We start from the raw sequence: 21924 nt of genomic DNA on the forward strand, positions 1-21924 counted from the left end.
TAAATCAGTAAGGGATTCAAGGGTCATGAGAAAAAGGTAGTATAGTGCAGTTGAGAATTAACAGATCAGCCATGATTTCATTGAATGTTGGAGCTGACTCGATGGGCTAAATGGCCTACTTCTGCTCCTGTGTTTTATGGTCTTAATATGAATTGATCGCCATGGTAGGTTTCTGCTACTTGCATCCAATTTCTCGTCTTCGAAAGGGATCATTAAAGAAAAGCTCATTTGGCTATAAGACATAGGAATCAGCTTTTAACAACTTTTAAATATTTAACAATGAATTTCCTTTAAAATTAAATATGCCCATTTAACTAGTAAATAGTTCTGCACAGATTTTTAAAGATATTTTTGGTTATTTTAATATCAAACATTCTGATGAAAAGTTTTCTTTATGAGCCCATTTTAAGCTGTACTGCAGTTTGTGCACAGGTCATTTACAGGTGTTATTTTAATCTTCAATAAATTGTGAAACCAATGCAGTTTGTTCTCGTTTAACATCAGTTTTCTTTTTCCTTAATGGCTGTGTTTAAATATGCTTTTTATCATTTTTAGTTATCTTAATTTTTGTTTACCAATTAGGGCGTAAGGAGGTTCAGAGGCAACCTTCCAGAAGTTTATAAAGTAATGAGAGGTATAGATAGAATTAATGGTAGTTGTCTTTCCCCTAGGATGGGGGGACTAGGAGGCACGTTTTTAAGATGAGAGGAAAGAGATTTTAAACAGTCATAAGAGGCAATTTTTGTTTTACACAAAGGGTGGTTTGAGTGTGGAATGAACTTCTTGAGGAAGTGATGGATGTGGCTAAGGTTACAATGTTTAAAAGACATTTGGATAAGTACATGAATAGGGAAGGTTTGGAGGGATATGAGCCAGGAGTATGCAGATGGGACTAGTTTAGTTTCGGATTATGTTTGGCATGGACTGGTTGGACCGAAGCGTCTGTTCCTGTGCTGTATGACTCTATATTATATAAAATATTTTGTCCAGGTCGCATTGCACCAAACAAAAAGAAAAAACGCTCACAAAATAATTAAGATACATTGGACTGGATTTCCGTCTTTGAGGCAACTGAAGTTGGGAAATTGTTTAGCATGGCACATCCACTTGCCTTAAGAGAAAAAGCATCCAATGGTGGGATTTTTGTCCTAGGGTGACTTCTAACTGGAGTGGAATCCGCTGCTCTGGAAAGAGTTCCAGAGATAGTCCCAGGATATGCTAAATGCTGAGATAGGTTGTTTAAAATGCTTGCATTGGTGTTGTGGGACTTCATGCAAATTATACTATAATCAAGTCCTAGCTTTTCATTTTCCATACACTCCCTATGCCCTATTCACACTGCTTCATGTCCACCTTCCACCATACGAATCTTCGCACTTTCCACGTGAGGCTATGTTGCTCTACCTGAGCCTCATTGGGTGTTCGTGGACAAGAGGCCAAACATCAATGAGAGTACAAAAGCAGCTATGCCTCAGCAGAAGCATTGGTTGATTAGCCAATTTTGGCTCTCTGTTTATTGACATAAGTTAGAGTTTCAAGTGCTTGCAGTCCTGCGGTGTCTATTGGTTTAATCTCCATTAACCCAAAGCAAAATCAATATATAGGCTGTATTTAGCACATTGTATAAAACTGATAGATATGACAGAGTGTTTAGCAAATGAAAAGGCATGGAGTTGTTATAGCTTAGCACAGAGGTCATAAGGGCCATTGGGGTGGATGGAGAACATAGTTTGGCATAAAGGGTATAAAGGGTCACAGAGGCTTGGTCAGAGTTGCACACGAGGGTATGAGTAGTCATAGTGGTCAACACTGCTTGACATGGGGAATTAGGTAAGATGTTTTGAACCTACCCTTCAAATGGTACCTCATCCAAACTATGGTCATGCTACCTCTAAGGTACCATGAACAAGTAGATTTTTAAAAATTGGGCTGATTCCATCAAGTTGCAGAGGACTAGGTCAACTCAATCTTTACAATGGAACCAAGGAAGATGGAAGTGCAGGGTGTGGGCTCCTGACCCTATCCAGCGAGCACCTTTAAGCAGTGCTGGTGAAAATCCAAAATCTTAAATCCGAGGAATAGGCTTGGGACTCTTTCATGCCATTGCAAGCAATGCTTCAATAGCACTTTCAAGTCAGAATTTTTTCACAACTAAGCGAAAAGCCACCTTTGCTCATTTCACTTCAAAACAATATCACAACACAATTGATGCACAGCAACTTGTAGTGAATAAACAGACAAGTTGAAGCCAACAACTACATAAGAAACAACAGTATTGTTCCGTCATTCAATAAGATCATGGTTGATTTTTTTAAAATCAACTTTGGTTTCACATCCTATCACAGGGCCCTTTGATTTGCTCAGTGCCCAAAAAAACCATTTGTACTGGTCTTGAATATATTCAATGACTGAGCATCCACGTCTCTCCAAGTTAGAGAATTCCAAAAACAGACAAGTCTCTCAGTGAAGAAATGTTTCCTATCTCAGCCTGAAAGGTCATAATTATATGGAAGCTAGTAGGTAGTGCTAACGTCTTAATGTGTGGGTTTTGGCAGGGCATAGTGAAGCCAGAAATAAGTGCAATGCATCTGTCAGTGTTTAAGTAGTATAATACAGTGTCACCATAAAAGGGATGTCCGATTTTCTCTGTTCCAATGTTGGACATATGCAAATAAGAAAAAGATTCTGGATTAAAAACACTGATCTTTCTGTTTGTTTGCAGCGGTTTGTGACATCCCTTGTGTACGTGGAGGGAGATGCATTGCGCCTAATGTGTGTCAGTGTCGTGGATCCTACATAGGTCCTCAATGCACACAGAAAATAAAGTGAATAAACAGTATGTTTATGAAGTCGAGTCCTCGCAATTACAATTTTCTTTGGTCAAACCATCCATTAGGTTACTTTTTAGTAATAACTTGTGTTAATAATTGAGAAATAAGTGGAAAAATGACATGACTCATTAACTTTAACATTCTTTACTAGTGGCTAAAGAAGCTGCACTTTGCATCTTTTTATCTGTATGTGTTGCGTCTATTTGGTTTTTAACACAGTGGTTATGGTTAGTATTGTACGATTTTTGTAAACATAATGGAGCGTTGGCTGTTTGAACATAATGATAATCATTGGAGAACACTTAACATTATTCTAAAAGTTCTGTATGATTGTATGACTGACCTTCCAAGTGCAAGTACAATAAAGTGTTATTTTGAGGCTTTAAGTATTTTTTAAAATTCTAAATAGTCAGCTTATAGTATTCAACCTGAGTATTGCTGAGAGCAGAGACACGGCTGTCAAAGTTTTGCATCTTGCATCATTGGGACAGACAGAAGTGTGTAATTTTTTTTTAAGGGAGCAACATTAATACTGTATGAGAGATGTGTTCTCAATGGTTGGGCAAGACAACTCTGAATGCTCGAACCATTGTCATTGAGAATGCACAAAGGAACTACTGTTCCACATGCTTTTGTTAATTCAGGAAAAGTCTCAATGACTAGACATCATCCTTTTGCTTACAGAGGACAGATCCCTCCATATAATTGCATGTAGCTTCTGGCAAACATAAGTTGACCATATTTCAAGTCTGACTGATAATCTTAACTTGGTTGTGTGTAATCTTTAACACACATAAAATTGTTCAGCAATTGTCCACTAATGGATGCACCAGTACTGCTGCATGTTGAACACTTTTGAGGGTGGCAAGGGCACAAAATGTATTCCAGGCAGGGCATTTCAACTTCCATCACCAAAAGTGAAGTACTGTCACTAATGACAAAGCTGGCTAAGTTCTAAAGGAGATAACAAGGTGTACAGCTGGATGAACACAGCAGGCCAAGCAGCATCAGAGGAGCAGGAAGGCTGATGTTTCGGGCCTAGACCCTTCTTCAGAAATAACCCTAACCTTATCGCAGGTCTAGGCCCGAAACGTCAGCCTTCCTGCTCGGCCTGCTGTGTTCATCCAGCTCTACACCTTGTTATCTCAGATTCTCCAGCATCTGCAGTTCCTGCTATCTAAGCTCTAAAGGACGTTGCTTTTATACTGGGGTTGGAGCAGGTGGTAAGGGAATCACAAGAAGGAGAAATAAAAACCGAAAGAACTATGGATGTTGTAAACCAGGAACAAAAACAGATGTAGCTGGAAAAGCTCAGCAGGTCTGACAGCATCTGTGAAAAAAAAAATCAGAGTTAACATTTTGGGTCCAGTGACCCTTCCTCGGATCCAGGGCTCTGAGGGTCACTGGACCCGAAATGTTAACTCTGATTTTTTTTTTTCACAGATGCTGTCAAACAAGAGGGAGAAACCTACTTGACCTCATTCTCACCAAATTATCTGTCACATCCAACCACGATTGTTGTAAAACATATCTTGTTCACTAATATCCTTCAGGGAAGAAAATCTGCTGCCCTTACCTGTTCTGGCCCATGTGTGACTCCAGACCCATAGCAATGTGGTTGACGTTTAACTGCCTTCTGGGCAATTAGGAGAGGCAATAAATTCTGGCCGATCAACGACATCCACATCACATGAACAAATTTTAAAATAATTTTAAAAGGTGCAACTCTCCATGACATTATTGTTAGGATCATAACTGCATAGTCCTTCTGGAGACAAAGACCCACCTTCACGTTGAGGATACCCTCTATTGTGTTGTGTGGTATTTTCACTGTGCTAAATGGAATAGATTTCAAATAAAGACAAGAACTCCAATATGGCATCCGTGAGACTCTGTCAACCACCATCAGCAAGATTGTATTCAATCACGATCTGTAACCTCATGGTCTGGTGTACCCCCAAATCTACCATTACCATCAAGCTGCGATCACCCCTAGATCAATAAGGAGTGCAGAGGAGCATACCAGGTGCTGCACTAGGCATACTTAAAAATGAGGTGTCAACATGTGGTGCAGTATACAATAGACAGAGCTAAGCAATGCTACAATCAGATCAAATCTAAGCTCTGCAGTCCTGCCAAATCCAGTCAAGAATGTAAATGGACGATTAAACAACAAACTGGATGAGGAGCCTCCACAAACATCCTTATCCTCATCCTTAACGGTGGGGTACCCAGCACATCAGTGCGAAATGCCTAAAGCATTTGTCCCCGCTTTCAGCCAGAAGTGCCACGTGGATTATCCACCTCTATCTCCTCCTGAGGTCCCCAGCACAACTGATCCCAATTTTCAGCTAATTGGATTCATTCCACTACATATCAAGAAACAAATGTGGCCACTGGATACTATAAGGACTAATGGTCCTGACAATATCCTGGCAATGATACTGAAGACTTGTGCTCCAGGACGAGCTGCACTTTGAGCCAAGCTGTTCCATTACAGCTGCAACACAGCCATTTGCCTGATAATGTAGCAAATTGTCTCAGTATGTCATGCTGATCACAAGCAGGACAAATCCAATCTGGCCAATTCCCACCAACTAATCTACTCTAGATCATCAACAAAGTGATGGAAAGTATTGTCAAGCATATGGCATTTACTAAACAATAACATGCTCACTGATACTAAGTCTGGGTTTCACCCAGGGACAGGAAGAGAAATCATGTGTCCTAGTCTTTGTCTTGTTTCCAGGCCCTTGAGCCCCTATCCCTCCACACACACACAATTTAACCCCCTTTTTCCTATTTTTCAGGTGTTCAGATTTGGGAACCAATGTAACAATGGGGTTGAAATATTTCATAAAGTTTTCCAAAATGTCCTGTCTTGCATACTGTACACAATCATTTATAAAACCTCCCCAAAAATTCAGATTTCAGTATAACCTTTATAACCATGGTTTGGTCAGATAATTACACACAACTTGACCATTGGTATTATGCAAACAGCTCCAATTCTTTGAACCTGACCATATGCAATATCCTAACAGACTTGAAACTAACAAGAAGCACCATAAATAAAAATCCTTTATACAAATGAACTAACAGTGGTGTATTATGTTGTTGTGTGATTGCTGGTTTAAATTGCACATTTTTAAAAATAGCAAAAGCCTCCCACCAACTTAGCACTGACTCGTTCACCAGCAATAATGTGCTATTTCTATCTAAACAAATGAGGTATGATAACAGAAAGAAATAAACTTGCAACTGAGTGATAAATATTTTCTCATAAACAAATCACAGTTACGAATGCTCAGCATGGAGCAAATAGGAAAGCAGAATACTGCAGATGCAGGAGAGGAGAAGCAAAATGGTTATTTTTGGGAGGGGATGTGCCTTTTCATTCTCACTAACTCATTTGAGTTCAGAAGGATGGATGTCTTACTGCAGTTAGAGACCACACCTGGAATACTGCATTCAGTTCTGGTATCCCTACCTAAGAAAGCATATTGAAATAAAACTGTGTATGCTGGAAAACAGAAACATAAAACAAGACCAAACACTGTATCGGAAAAGTTAACTTTGATTTCTCGCCACAGATGTTGCCAGACCTCCTGAATTTTTCCAGCAATTTCCAATTTTGTTTAAAAAAAGGATATATTTTCCATTGAGGGAGTGCAGTGGTGATTCACTAGGCTGATTCCAGGGATGGCAGGACTGTCCTATGAGGAGAGATTGGTTTGATAGGATCTGTATTCAGTCGAACTCAGAAGTTTGAGAAGGGATCTGATCGAAACATAAAATTCAAACAATGCAGCACACACAAGACACTGGCAGTATGTTTTCTGTCGGGTTCTACAGAACCGGGGTACAGGGCAGACAATTTAAGACTGAAATGATGAAAAATTCTTCACTCAAAGGGTAGTGAACCTGTGGAATTCTCTACCACAAAGGCTAAGGAAGCCAACTCACTGAATATATTTAAGAGAAAGGTAGATTTTTAAAAAAGATTTTAAAGGCATCAAGGGGTATGGGAAAACACGGAATATGGCATTAAAATAGAGAAGATCAGCTATGATAATATTGAATAGCAGAGCAAACTTGAATGGTCAAATGCCTGCTCATAACTTTACCTTCCTTATTTGCATGCTCATATGGCATTAGTGGACTTATGCAGAAGCCAAATTAGAGTAATTCAGCAACATCCTCAATAATCAAAAATGACAGATTTTAACCAAGCAGTTATTAACCCTTTCACTGCATCTCAAACAATATTCATTATAAAGGCAGCCACTGAATTTTCCTGTTAGTAGCTGCTGAACATAGCAGCCTTAAGCTAGAGATTCCACAATCATTTGCAGTCTTCCTGTATTCCCCCACCACTTATAAAACATGCACAATAGGATCAGAAGTAAACCATTTAATCCCTTGTGCCATTTAATGAGATAACATTGCTCTGTTTGTTTTGAATTCCACATTCCCATCTACTACTGATAATCCTTTCTCCTCTTGTTCAACAAGAATCTACCTACTTCCACTTCAAAAAATATTCAATGAATTTGCTTCCAGTCTTCTGAGGCAGAGAGTTCTAAAGTTGCATAACCCTTGTAGAGGAAAAAATAAATCTCCTAATGTCAGTTCTAAATGTGCAACCTATTTTAAAAATAATACTCTCCAGTTATGGACTCACACATAAATGGAAATATCTTTGTCACATCCCACTTGTCAAAAAAAAATCAGGATTTTACACACTTGAGTCAAATCACCCCTCAGTGTTCTAAACTCCATTGGAAACAAGCCCAGACTCTTCAACCTACCCTCATAATACAACTCACTCATTGCAGGTATCAATCCAGTAAACTTCCACTGAACTACCTCCCATTTTCATTCTTCCTTGTAAAAGGAGACCAAAGCCTAACATGGTATTTGAGTTGTGTTCTCACCAAAGCCCAACATAAATGAAACACTACATTACTACTTTTATGTTAAATTCCTCTTGTAATAAAGGGTAGCTCCTGGTAGCCTTCTTGATTACATGCTGCATCTGCATACTGACATTTTGTGACAATAAAGGACATTTTATTTTATCTGCATACTGACTTTTTGTGATTCATTCACTAGCACACTAGAGCAGATTCCTCTTCACCTCAGAATTCTGTAGCATTCTCAGTTCAACCAGAGAAAGGTTATACCACAGAAAGAGACCGTGAGCTGCCTGTCTATTATAATCCTACTTTCCAGCAACTGGGCTGTAGCCCTACAGGTCTCAAAGTTTCATTTTAAGTAAGTGGAGGGTTCTGCCTCAACAATGAAACTTGACACTCATCACTTTGTGTTCCCTTGAATTCTACTGATCACCTTAATCTATCCCCTGGTAATTGACTCTCCATCAGGAGAGACAGACCTTTCCCGCCCACTGTATCAAAGTCTGGGCTGACCATTATCCATCACTTTGTCTGTCCAACTGTTTTTCTCTCTCTCTTTGGGCTCTACCTCAACTTATCGTTTACTCCTTACTCCTTCTCCCCACCCTACCTTTTGCATAAATACTAGCTTTTTCCTAGCTAGCATTAGTTCTGAAGAAGGATCACTGGACCCAAAATGTTAACTGATTTCTCTCCACAGATGCTGTCAGCTGCTGAGGTTTTCCAGCAATTTCTGTTTTTTTTTAAACAAAGTCTGTGGACACCTGGTATTCACTGTCTAGTTTGATGGGTGGGACAGAAACACAACTTATTTAAAAAGAATGTGGATCTGCACATGAAGTGCTGTAACCTGCAAAACTGTAGATCTAGTGCTGGAAGGAGAGATTAAAATGGGAGGCTAGATTTTACATGAGGGTGAGAAAAGGAATACCTTGGCATGAGAAATATGATGCATCATGATGGGTGCTTGCAGACAAGGAGTGTGCTGGATTGTGAAATATGTGGGGTGTGCAACAAATAAGGGTGGCAGGCCCTTTGTTTGACAGAGGGGACAAAATTCCTACACCACCAAATTGGGCCTTTTAAACAGAACGCTGCTGCAGCTGACAAACTTTGTGGCTACCTCCAAATTTCTTCTGGGGAGTTGACTGGGCTGACTTCATCCAGCACAACCTCCCAGCAATGAAGATCTCACCACTGGAGCTGGCACTTCCCAAGGTCAGCACGTGACCCTGGGAATATTCCCAACTTTCATCAACCAACTTATAGATTAGATTCTGGCTCTCTATTCCTAATAACATCATTACACTCGCTCACCTAGTCACACTTCCTAGTATTGTCCTCATGGGAAAATAACAGTGCTAAATACTGTAAATACTAAATGAATATTTTTGTTCAAAAATGTCAGAATGCACTTTCATTATTAAAGTAGAAAGATTTGTAGCATCAGATTGATATTTTAGTAACACACAATATTCAATGCCTTAGAGTTCATATGTTTATTGCTAATGTACAGGATTTACAACTCAGTACTTAAAACACATTTCAAATACCTTTATTGTGTGGACATTAATCAAGGTTTTCACTTGTCATATTTATATGTACAATGTTTAATATTTCAAAGAAAAAATGAAAAGTAGATATTGAGACATTAATAAGGCAATACAGTTTTGATGTGTTTTATATACACAAATATATGCAACAGCTTTGATTATCAATATTTTTATGTTGATTTCAATAACTTAATTGGCACAAAAATCTGAAATGTCAAGAATGTAGAAGATGTGGCACATTGTAAGTTGATGCTATAATTGTTTTACCTATTGAAGTATTTTAAAACACTAACTTTACTAAACTAATTAATTTGGGTTATTAACCTTATATAAAATTTTCATCTTAAAACAAAATCTTGAACAAAGTTTACAAACAACAATTTCAGCTTCATATACATGAAAAAATGCCAATATCATACGGAAAAATAGCAGTAACATGCAACTGACTGAAGCGTAGCAACCAGTTTAACTTGATGTGCATGAATCTTGTGGCTTTATGTGAATACTGTAATTATTCACACTGAGGTGAGTCCTAAAATTTAATGTAAAAACATTTGGATATAGGTTATTTCCCATATCACCTTTAGTTAAATCATGTAGTATGATATATCCCACCACAGAAAACAAAAAAAAACTTCTTTCCACCTTTTTCTGCATTTGTATGGACATGCCATATAAAAATGTTTATTTCTGACAGAATGGTCTATTCTTCCTGTACTTTGGATTTTTTGGAATCATGTATACAGATAAAAAATATTTATGCATCGTCTGTGCAACCCTTTTATGACATGGTGATCAGGTCTGTAAATTTCTACAATAATCAAAAATGGTCATGATATGGAAATGGCAGGTCCATGAAAGGGAATGATTGGGAGATAATACTGATTTACAGTACAGACAGACATTCACTGTGTCTGATTCAATAAATACCCATATAATTATTCACGGTTGCTGTGTTTCTGACAGGTTTCCTAACTTTGTGAGTATGTCAGTATCTATTACCCTTCACTTTTACACAGTAAATTATTATATATGCTTAAAATCATGCATTCTTCAAGACATTACATTGAATTATCAGAAATTACATTTGGGGATATTGGAAGATGAACCTTCAATACATCTGTGCGACATTGCTCTGTTCACAATATTAATGGTGACATTAACTGATTTCAGATCAATGGGCTCATGACGGTGTTAAATACTGGACAGAAAAATGTTGTATGACGTATCAGATGTTCATCCAATAATATTAAAGGAATTCTAAGCCTTAAATTAATTTTAAGATATCTGGTCCATTATACCAAGTTGCATTTCATCAAGAGTGATTATGTTCTAGTTCAACATAACTGCAAACCTACACACTCTGATTCTTTCCACTTCTTGAGGATGTTGATGAAAACTGTGTAACGTAGCTGAGATCTTGTAACTCAACACACCAAGGGACAGAAACAAAACCTCACCTGTACAGATTTACTCAGCATGGCACATTTACTCACTTAACTATGAAGGAGAACCCAAACATCCTGATGCATTTGTCTTCTCATGTAAAGAAAAGGAAACATACTTGAGTGAGCAGATTTATTGTGTCACATTTAAGATTGATATGGTTGCAGATTGTGCAGTTTCAAGGGGGGTCAGGATCTTCCATTAGAAGCAATGCAATTAAAGTAATGTTACAATGCAGTTGACAAATCAGAATTTCAAGTCAAAACTTCCATGCTCAGAGGACATTACGTAAATGTTTCACAAAAATTCAGACAAATTCCATCATGTCTTGCAATCATTAGTGACTATACGATAAGCCCCTGGCATTATATTATGAGGTAGTGAAAATACAGGAAGAAATGGTATAAGCAGTAATTATCGTTTGCTTACAGTACCTCACATTACTCTGTTCAAACTGTAAACACACCACTTTACTCAAGACCACTTGAAGAGCACTATTTTTTTTTAATACCAAGTTATAAGTGTCTGTGCATGGTTTGGATCAAACCTTTGGTTTAATCTTTTGATTTAACACAATCAAGTCTTTGATGTCTACAGTCCTTATAATTGAGCAAAACCACTTCCGGTTCTTACAACTGACTCCAGCATTATATCTATTATTGCTGAGAGGGATATTAGACACTGGTGCCAAGCTAACCCAGTCTCATTGGTATCTGGAATAAAAAAAACAATTCATTACAGATGCATGCTACTAGGAATAATCAGATTTTGGTCAGTCATAATCATGACAAAGATTTATTTCTACTGGTACTAATTGGAAACTCCTGTTTCAACTGGTGTGTTATATATAGTATGTTTACAATTTTGATTTAGGGGACAAATTAACAGCTAACAGTGAATTTTTTTTTAAATTATGGGCTGCGGAAACCAGAGACTACAAGTTTTGATTTCTACACTACTTCTATAAATGCAGCATCACCTGACACCACCTTGGCCTCACTTTATCTGCTGATCTTTCCTTAATCTGTGCCTTTATCACTCCGAAACTTGATGATTTTGACGGACCTCCCATTTTTCACCCTCTTTAGTATTCAATGAATTTTGAACTCTGCTACCCATATCTTATGTCACACTACTTCTTGATCACCTGTTACCAGAACTACTTTGGCTTCCAACTCTCCAACGTTTTGAATTCAACATGTTCATCTTTGTATTTAATTCTCTTCATGGTCTTGTTCCTCTGTATTTCACTAACTAGCACTACAACCCACAGAGTCTGCATTGCTCCAATTCTGGTTTCCTCTACATCTCCCTTACAATTTGGGGCAGATAGGAAACAAAGAATAATAATCATGTAGACTTGCATTTATATTAGTTTTAATGTAGAATAACATTTTGAGATCCTCAATAGAAGCTTTATCAGCCAGAAAAATAGTGCTGAGTCAAAAGACAAGTTTTTTTTTGACTTCCTAAATTAATCGTAATTCTCATGACAAATTTGCATACATGCTTGAGAACCAAGCTGAATTTTTGTTTTATTTGCACTCATTAGGATAAATAGATGCACTATAGCTGTTACCTATGTGCCCCGAAACAATCTTTCCATCAAGCCATTACAGATTTTGGCTCCCTGCAAGGTCTGGAGGTTTCAAGGATGTTCTTAAACACGATATGGAGAAGGAGAGGAGGAATGAATACACAATTCTAGTATTTAGTATTTAAATAGCTCAAGGCATGGCTGCTCATGATGGGGAACATTATATGGGAGATGCAGAAAGAAGTTGGAGGAACTAAGGACGAAAATGCTAAATTCGAAGAGTTTGGGGCTGGAAGCCAACCTAAGTCTGACAGTACATAAATAATGGATGAACATGATATGATAGGCTATGGGCAGTGGCGTTTAGCATTTGCTGAGCTTTGAATGGTGGAAATGGCAGGTCAGCCAAATATGTATTGCAATTGCTGAGTCTGGAAGTGAAAAATGGTTGGATGAGGATTTCAGTAGCGGATGGATTGAGGCTGAGGTGCTGATAGATGGTGTTAAAATGCTGCAAGTAGATAGCCTTTGCAATGGAGAAGATGAATTCAGAATCTCAGTTTGCAGTCAAATGGTATACTATGGTTGTAACCAGTATGGTTGCATCAGAGAAAGACGGCATTGTATTCAACTACAAACACAGAGATTTAGGGAAGAGGCCAAAATTGGACACATATGGAAAGGAGACTACATATCTTTTCATTTTATAACAGTTGTATTCCAAAACATTGCTCTCACCTTCTTGCCACAGATGAATCCAGAGTATCCTGGGCGACAGGAGCATACATTTGGAAGAATACATTTGCCTCCATAAAGGCATTTTTGCCGGCATAAAGCTTTGGAACATAACAGAATGTTCTTATTTATACAGCAAAAAACATATAAACTCTGTTTGTTTTATAGAAATGGCTAGATTTTAATTAATAAGTCACCAATGTCTCCCCTTGTCCTAAAAGAGCTGCTTTATGCTGGGCTCTTGTTCCACAGAAACCACCCAAACTCATCAGCAACAGCAGAAGAATCCACCCCATATTATTGATAAAGGTGGTATACATTTTGAACTTGCAAGTGAATTGCCATTCTAGTGCATTGCCATTCTAGTGCGCTCTGTTGACTAGGATGCTGTTAAGCTTCATGTACGATGTTGCAGCTGCGCGCAGCCAGAAAACTGGAGGCTAATCCATTATGTTTGATGATGCATGCCTTTTGGATGGTGGTTGAGGCTTTGGAAAGTCAGTGTTGAACCCTTCAGCAGAAGGCTTTAATCCGTTCTACCATAAGGCATTTATGTAGCTGGTCTTATGGAGTTTCTAGATAATGGTGATGCACAGAATGTACTTTGTGGAGGCTAGGGAAATGGTAATGACTTGCAGCCATAGAAATATGCCCCGTGGTTATGAAGAAGATCAGAACCATAGCCCACATTTATGGTGCTCGGTTATTTCAGGCAGTCATATAGAAATGAGCACATATTTGTCAGTTTACTCACACAATTTTCAGCCTGTTTAATTAATCAAATCTGACCTTATTGCAAGGCAGTAATGTGCTAGTCAATCAGTTTTATTGGATTTATATTGGATTTATAAGTTTTTCAAAGTACAAAGGTCCAAGACTTGACACACGTTCCTCTGTGAGCTTTATTCCAAATCACCTGCCTCAGCATAAAACACTTCTATTCCACAAATACACAGATTATGTAATAACTTGCAAGGAATCCTGCATTTCAAAAGAGAATATAAATTGTTATGATGGGTTTGTCCTTTGACATTGTGGATATTCTTTAAGGAAGGAATTTATCTCAATGAAAGACCTGTGAACAATTCTTGCTCCCATGAATAATGAGCCCATCAGGGTTTCTATGAGCAGAACAGCATTTAAACGCAGATATGCACCTCTAGAGAAATGCCAATCAAGTGAAACCAATGCAGAGGCATTTTAAAGCTCGGAAAAGAAAGGGTGGGAGTTCTGTAAATCAAACCTCATTTTGAACGCTTCTGATTGTTGAGTTTGTGTAAAGAAGCCTGAAAACTCAACATATATAACCATTTCGAGATAGTACGAACCGTCAATGCTGGAATCTGAGATAACAAGGTGTGCAGCTGGAGAAACACAGCAGGCCAGGCAGTAGAGGAGCAGGAAAGCTAATGTTTTGGGTCGGGACCCTTCTTCAGAAATGGGGGAGGGGAAGGGGGTTCTGAAATGAATGCGGGTGGGGGGGCCGGCGATAGCAGTTGGATAGTGGAGTGGATAGGTGGGAGAGAAGACGGACAGGTCAAGGGGGTGGGAATGAAGCAAGTAAAGCTGAGTGTAGGTAGGAAGTGGGAGTTGGTCAGTGAGGAGGGAGGGGCGGATAGGTGGGAGAGAAGACGGAAAAGTCAAGGAGGTGGGGATGAGACAGATGGCTGGTCTTGGGATGAGCAGGATGTGCAGGTGAACAGATGTAGGCAGCGCTCCCAGTGACGAAAGTGGCAGTATCCGCGGTGTGGATGGCGGTAGCGGTGGCATGGCTTGCAGTACTGGAAATGGTGTGATCAGCATCAGTGGATGTGACATGATCCATGGTGTTCACCTGCACATCTGCTAATGTGGTCTATTGTATCCGCTGTTCCCAATGTGGCCTGCTGTACATTGGGGAGACCAAGCGGAGGCTTGGAGACCGCTTTGTGGAACACCTACTCTCAGTTCGCGACAAACGACAACACCTCCCAGTCGCGAACCACTTCAACCCCCCATCCCACTCCCTGGATGACGTCCATCCTGGGCCTCCTCCAGTGTAACAACGATGCCACCCGGAAACTGGAGGAACAGTACCTCATGTTCTGCCTTGGAAGTCTACAACTCAATGGTCTCAATGTGGACTTCACTAGCTTCAAAATTTCCCCAACCCCAACTTCAGCCCAAGACCAGTTCTCCCTCTCAGCCCCGCCTCCTTGACTTGTCCGTTTTCTCTCCCACCTATCCACTCCTCTCACATCACTGACCAATCCCCACCCCCACTTCCTACCTACACTCAGCTTTACTAGCTTCATTCCTGCCTCCTTGACCTGTCCGTCTCCTCTCCCACCTATCTGCTCCACTATCCACTTGCTATCACCGCCCCCACCCCCCACTTATTTCAGAAGCCTCTTCCCCTCCCCCATTTCTGAAGAAGGCCCCCGACCCAAATCGTCAGCTTTCCTACTCCTCCGGTGCTGCCTGGCCTGCTGTGTTCCTCCAGCTCCACACCTTGTTATCACCTTAAGCATTTGGTAGGATTGGCATCAGGTCAGAATTGATCATTAAAATAGCACAACATATATTAGACATCTTTTTCCTCTAAGACTGTTTCAATGATGAATAAGTCAGTTTGAAATAGTTGTATCTTTTCCTCAATAATGAACTTCCAGAGGAAGTGGTGGATGCAGGTAGTTACAATGTTTAAAAAGACATTTGGATAGGTACATGGATAAGAAATGTTTGGAGAGATATTGGCCAAGCGCAAGCAGGTGGGACTAGTTTAGTTTGGGATTATGGTTGGCACGGAGTGGTTGGACCGAAGGGTACGTTTCCGTGCTGTGTGACTCCATGACGCTAATCATTGTGAATAACAAGGCAACAACTGTAACACCTTCTCTTTTAACACAGCAAGCTCTGAAGTAGAGAGTTGCTTAACTACCCTGTCTTCACACTATACAGACCTGACTTACTGGACATGCATCTCTTTCACTTTATCTCGTGGTTATCCTATATATAATATGAACTTCAGCATCATGCTGACTGGTTGATCATGGTGTATGATGCATAGACCAGTTTATTCCTGTGGTGAAGCCTCTATTGGTGGCATCTGTGGTGTTTTAGCCTGTGCAGTTTGGTATTACCCTTAATGGGTACTGGAACTGGTATATGAGAGAGATAAAGCAAGTGTTACAGGAAGTGAGATCAAGAAGATTCCGGCAGACAAACTTATGATAGGATTTTGACCCAGGGATATATGGATAAGCTTGACTTTCACATTATTTTTCATTTTCATCAGCATCCTATTGTCCACTGTGAAGATGACAAATCTAGTGAACAATTTCCACTTTTGTTCTTTTTCCCCACTTTTCCACTGCTCATCAACTTCCTTATTATACTGCTCATTGCTTTGAAGTGTAAACAGAAAAGAAGGTCGAGGGTAACACCTCCAGATAAAGGAGGCAGGAAAATATGTGGTTGCTTGTATTGCACAGTTTCACTGTGATGTCATGGCAGCTGTACAGACATGAATCCATTACCCTGATGCTGGCAATATGTCACTGACCCTGCTATCTTCTAAGAGCTCCATAATTTTCTTCTCATGCGAGTTTAACTCTTTAAAGGGAGGAACGCCACCTCAGGTTGCTTACCTCTCATGGATACTGTATACGTTATTTTTCTGGAAGATAACCTGAGTGAATTCAGTGACGTTTATAACCTCTTGCATTAAGATAAATACTCCTAGAGGAGATGTTAGCACACAATTATATTTGTGCACTCTTCAATCAGATAGTAATGTGGAATGTTTCTTCAAATAGGAGATTAAGAGTGCCCTCATGTTCTGGTTAGCAAAGAAAGTAAAGTGAGAATGATCATATGTTACTTTCTTTGTTCTAATCAAATCATTGAACTTCATTGTTGTGTGTTGTGACACAGAATTAACTGATGCTCTCCCAATGACATGATATTTCTTCATTGTAGATTCCTCCTCTGGAAATTTGCTACAGATTCTCCCTCTGGTTTTGAGGTCATTTTCATCAAAATTCTGAACTACTTTTCTGTTTCTCTTTGCAACGCCTTTGTTCCTTCTTCAATCATCTGTGGTGGATTCTCCATTGGAAGACAGTATTGAAAATGATGTGGCTGTCTAACACTAGACTATCTGAGCCAAATATCTTCCTACTTCCCACCTGATCCCCACACCATTGATGCAACGTCCATCTAAAGTAGGCATTTTAAGGAACATGCAGTCATAGATCTTCCAAGCATCCTCAAAACAGTTTAGTGATTTGTATTGGGATTTCCAAACATAGCTGACTGACGTAATTGTATCTGATTCAGATCAATTGGGTATGGGAGCACAACTCCAGACTTATAGTGCAATTCTTACACAATGTGGTATGTTGACTATGGGATTTCTGCTCCAATGATTTAACATCAGTTAATGGCTGAAGGACAGAACGAGGAAGGAAGACCTAAGCTAACTAGATTTGTTTATCGTTAAACTTCCAACTGCTATCAAATGTATTTGACGCATGTTCAGAGCTTGTAAGTAGCCTCAGAATTTAAAATAAAATTACAAAGAAAGAAGCATCTTGTAAACTGCTTACGTGTTTGACATTGCAGTCCTTCCCATCCGGGCACACAATGGCAAGTACTGGGACCTATACACTCTCCTCCATTCTTGCACTTTTGTATACAGACAGCTAAGGTAGGCATAATGAGAAGATTTTGATTACTATATGCTTGAATCTATTAAAATTTAAATAAACTGAAGCAGAGATAAGAATGTTGATGGATATAGTATTCGTAATTCAAAACCTTTGTTAGAACACAAAAGTGTTTTGCAGTGTTTTGAGCAGTAAAGGACTTGATATTGCCTTTATCAATAGCATTGGCATAAATGCACATTAGAAACTGCAATAAATCTCTGACTTACGTGTGTTACATCTTTTCCCCATCCATCCTGACACACAAGAGCAGATATTAGGACCCACACATTTCCCTCCATTCATGCACATCGGCTCACAGACACCTTTAAAGGAAAGAACTGTGTCATATATTACAACATATGGTTATGGCCAATGTAATTCATAAAGGATGAGTGAGGGCACTGTGAAAACATACATGAACTTGAAGGTAGGGATGACAATATGAGCATTCGACAGAAGTGGCAAGGTGAAGCAAGTTTAGAAGTGAGTTTTAATGGGCAGAAGCAGATGTCAGGATTTTACCAGTCTTCCCAGAATATTGTAGCATTTTACCTATGGTGAGATCAGATTTACGGACGATGCTTTTCTATTTATATAATTAAATGCCAATGAGGGGCTATTTCTAATTGTCATTGGCATATTATCAATGGTGGAGCAATTCCCATGCTGAGTAGGGAGACTGTCAGCTAAATGGGGACACCTTCCAGTAAGAGCTGGGGGAAGGGGTCTCAGAAAGGTCTCAAGTTGGACAGGGTAGGGGGCAGTACCTTCGGCCTCTTGACATTGTGAAATGTTAAAACTTTTTTTTAAAATCAGATGTGCTGAGATCTTCTGCGTACCTGAGCAGTAACCACCTCTCTTGGTGACAATGCAGAAGCTTCAGTGATGCTAGCCTTGATTGCGCTAGCAGTTTCCACAGCAGGCTGGTCATCCTTAATTGACAACTGGCCCACAAATTATCGATTGGGATGCTGCTTGTGATGCATTTGCTGAGCAGGTTTCTCTGCCAGCAAATTTGGTCTTGGGATCCAATATATACAATGATATCGGGCTACCAAATCACTCATAAGATTCAGCATTTAGAGCTAAAAGATTAATATCTGATGGAGAGGAGGGTGAGAAACAGAAGCAGTAATCCAGAGTCCGAGGTACAGAGAATGTGGACTCATGTAGAAGATTATACAAATTGGGTAGGATTAGGTAAGGGGAAAATGTGAATGTGCAGACAAAAACCACAGTCAATTGATGCTGCTAAGCAGTCTATTAAGGGTAGTGTTTTCAAGATTGTTCTTTGAGATTCTGATCAAGGAAACTAATGAGGGAATATGTTATTTTAGATCCAGTATTTTTTACATTAAATGGGATTAAGTAATATCCTTGCTGTAAAGGAGCCTCTGTGAAAGAGTGATCATAATAAATTTAAAGGGATTTAGTTCAGAATGAAACTAAGGTTTTAAATCAGTACAGGGCAAATTGGGATATTAAATACAAAGAAATGATGACAGATAAGCAATGGCAAAATCAAATTAATGGTTTCATAATTTGTAATGAATATCAGTTCTTTAAGGAAAATTCCATGGGGAATTTAGTACAACCATGGCTAAGAGAAGCTTATATGCATATTAGATTAAAGAAAGGAACAGGTTCATAATGTTGCCAAAAATGATAATAACTCTGAGGATTAGAAAGGTTTTAAAATTCAGCAAAGGATAGTGAAGCAATCAATAGAGAAAAGGAAAGAACATGACAGCAATGTAATTAGAGACATGAAAACAGATTGCCACAGCTCCTGTGTGCACAACATAAGATTAGCAGGAGTAAACTTGGATTCCTTACAGGCGGAGACAGGAGGTGTGTTTTACCAGGTGACTGGTATTTTGGCAAGATTTTTAACTGAAAAAGGGTTTATGATAATGAGGGGTGTGGGGGAGGTCTTAAAATTTCGAATTCTGAACCAAATTCTCCTTCCAATGCATCAAGTGTGAACTTCAATTGAGGCCAATACAGATTAGTGGACCAGCAATGTGCTGTAACAGACAGTTAGACAGTTTAAGTATGATATGAGCTGCAAGCCTTATTGTGCTCAACTTGTCAATCCATAGAATTACAGAACCCCTACAGTGCGGATAGGGTCTGCACCAACCCTCCAAACAGCATCCCACCCACTCTATCCCAGTAATTCCACATTTACCGTGGTTAGTTCACCTAGCCTGCACATCCCTGGGCACTATGGGCAACTAACCGTGGTCAATCCACATAACCTGCACATCTTTGGACTGTGGAAAAAAAACTGGAACACGCGACAGAAACCCATGCAGACACAGGGAGAACATGCAAACTCCACATAGTCACCAAAGGCTGAAGTTGAACCCAGGTCTCTAGTGCTGTGAGGCAGTAGTGCTAACCACTGTGCCACCGTGTTGCCCAACTTTAACTGTGGGTGGTCAGGTTCCCCAAGCCTAGCAGTTACATTGCAATGAGGGCCTTCCAGAACCAGTGTGTGATTGCCTTTATACCCACCAATGTATCTATTGTTACATCTGACCAACATGGTTTAATACTCCTGCTCTTATTTCTTATGACCTCATTTTGCTAGCTGCCCTGACTTGAATGGTTAACAAATCCCCCAATGACCTCCCTCCCTCATAACAGCGTAATGCTTACTAACTTGTGCACCGCAATCACCATTGGTACAATTGGAGCTTAAAACACATCTGTTGTATGACAAATGCAGACATGCAGTAATTTATTCTCTTTAACATACATATAACCTTTTCAGCCAGATGCTTCATTCAGGGTAAGAAATACTATAGAAATGAATCACCAAAGGCCTCTTGATAAAAAGTTTTACGAACAAATGAACAATTCTAGATTTATAGTCAACCTCATTTTTCTTCCTTTTTATTTCTGTCTATGATATATAGTTGGCTCTTAATAAATGATTAACTTAATTAGCCTATAGGCCCAAGTACCATAAGTTTCCACACAAGGAAGTTGTACGAAAACTACACATGCATACTACACTAATCACTGTGCTTAATCAAAAATATTTCACTGCAGAGCTCAGCCCAACACAACCGAAATCTGTGCTATGTGAGTAGCTGAGCAAATGTGGTCAAGTTAGTCTCTGGCTGTAGTTGGGAGAGATGGTGGTGGAATGGTAATGTCACTGGACGAGTATGTCAGAGGTCTAGAGTGCTGCTTTAAAAAATGGAGTCAAATCCCAGTTTGTGTAGGCTAGAAGACGGAATACTGCCAAAAGAATGTAAGGGTAGGGGAGATGGTGGTGTGGTGGTAATATCATTATTAATCCCACATTGTAACTATGGGGACATAGTTTCAAATTGTACTGCAGCAGCTGGAGAAATTTAGACTTGGTTGAACAATCTAGGAATGAAAACTTGTCTCAGTAATGGTGACCATAAAACTAATCATTGATTGTTGTAAAAACCCATTTAGTTCACTTAAGGAAGGAAATCTGCCATCATTACCCAATCTGGCCTGTGTATAAAGTGAAAGTCACCATAATCCCTGTCCTTTTATCAGATAGACATCTGATGGTTTGTTTAACCTGAGGATGTCTCAGTGAACATGTCTGTGTGCAGCAGTGTCAAGGAGGCATGGTAAGTTACACGAGATTCCAGGCTGACAACAATGTGATTGACTCTTAACTCCCTTCTGCCACCCAGTTCAAGGGCAATTAGGGATGATCACCAGATGCTGGCCTTTCTGGTAATGCCTACATTTTATGATTGAATAAAATAAATACTTGCGACGTCAAAACGACATGAATTTACAATCAAATGTATAATTATTGGATATCAAGTTCTCTTTCTCCCTCCTTGTCTGCAAGGCAGCAACTTTATTAGAGTTCACAACTATTAGGTATAATGGTGCGTCACCTCCAGATACTGTTCATATGAGTAAGTGATTGACAACAAGTGTTGTCAAGTGAGTCCAGCAAAGTAACAAACGTGATGAAAGATGAAGATGTAAAAACACCTAGATAAATACATTCTTTAAGTAAAACCAAGGTGGAAATAAGTTGTTTGGAAATTACGTGAAAAATAATGCAGCCATAAAAACTTAAATTCAGTTCTTATAAATCTGAAATGATTCCAATTTCAAAGTACTTTTTATTTGAGGAACCTTAACTATTTGACCATTCCAGATACTTTGGTTTGAGGTTTTAAAAAATCTGTTTTAAATATA

At 39.2% G+C, this 21924-nt stretch overlaps 1 protein-coding gene across 3 annotated transcripts in view; it reads right to left on the reverse strand.

The window, feature by feature from the left end:
* Nucleotides 1–9320: 9320 nt before the first annotated feature.
* LOC109935053 (von Willebrand factor D and EGF domain-containing protein-like) overlaps nt 9321–21924 on the reverse strand; it is a 196979-nt gene continuing 184375 nt past the window's right edge. For all 3 annotated transcript variants that reach the window (XM_048616980.1, XM_048616988.1, XM_048616973.1), the window contains 4 exons: nt 17940–18035; nt 17611–17706; nt 13025–13122; nt 9321–11462 (listed from right to left, as the gene is read on the reverse strand). In XM_048616980.1, coding sequence (XP_048472937.1) covers nt 11442–11462; nt 13025–13122; nt 17611–17706; nt 17940–18035 — 311 coding nt within the window. In that variant the 3' untranslated portion in view covers nt 9321–11441. The remainder of the gene's footprint in view (nt 11463–13024; nt 13123–17610; nt 17707–17939; nt 18036–21924) is intronic.

Source organism: Rhincodon typus, chromosome 2 (assembly GCF_021869965.1).
Source record: "Rhincodon typus isolate 14 chromosome 2, sRhiTyp1.1, whole genome shotgun sequence".
In the NCBI taxonomy this organism is placed as follows: domain Eukaryota; kingdom Metazoa; phylum Chordata; class Chondrichthyes; order Orectolobiformes; family Rhincodontidae; genus Rhincodon; species Rhincodon typus.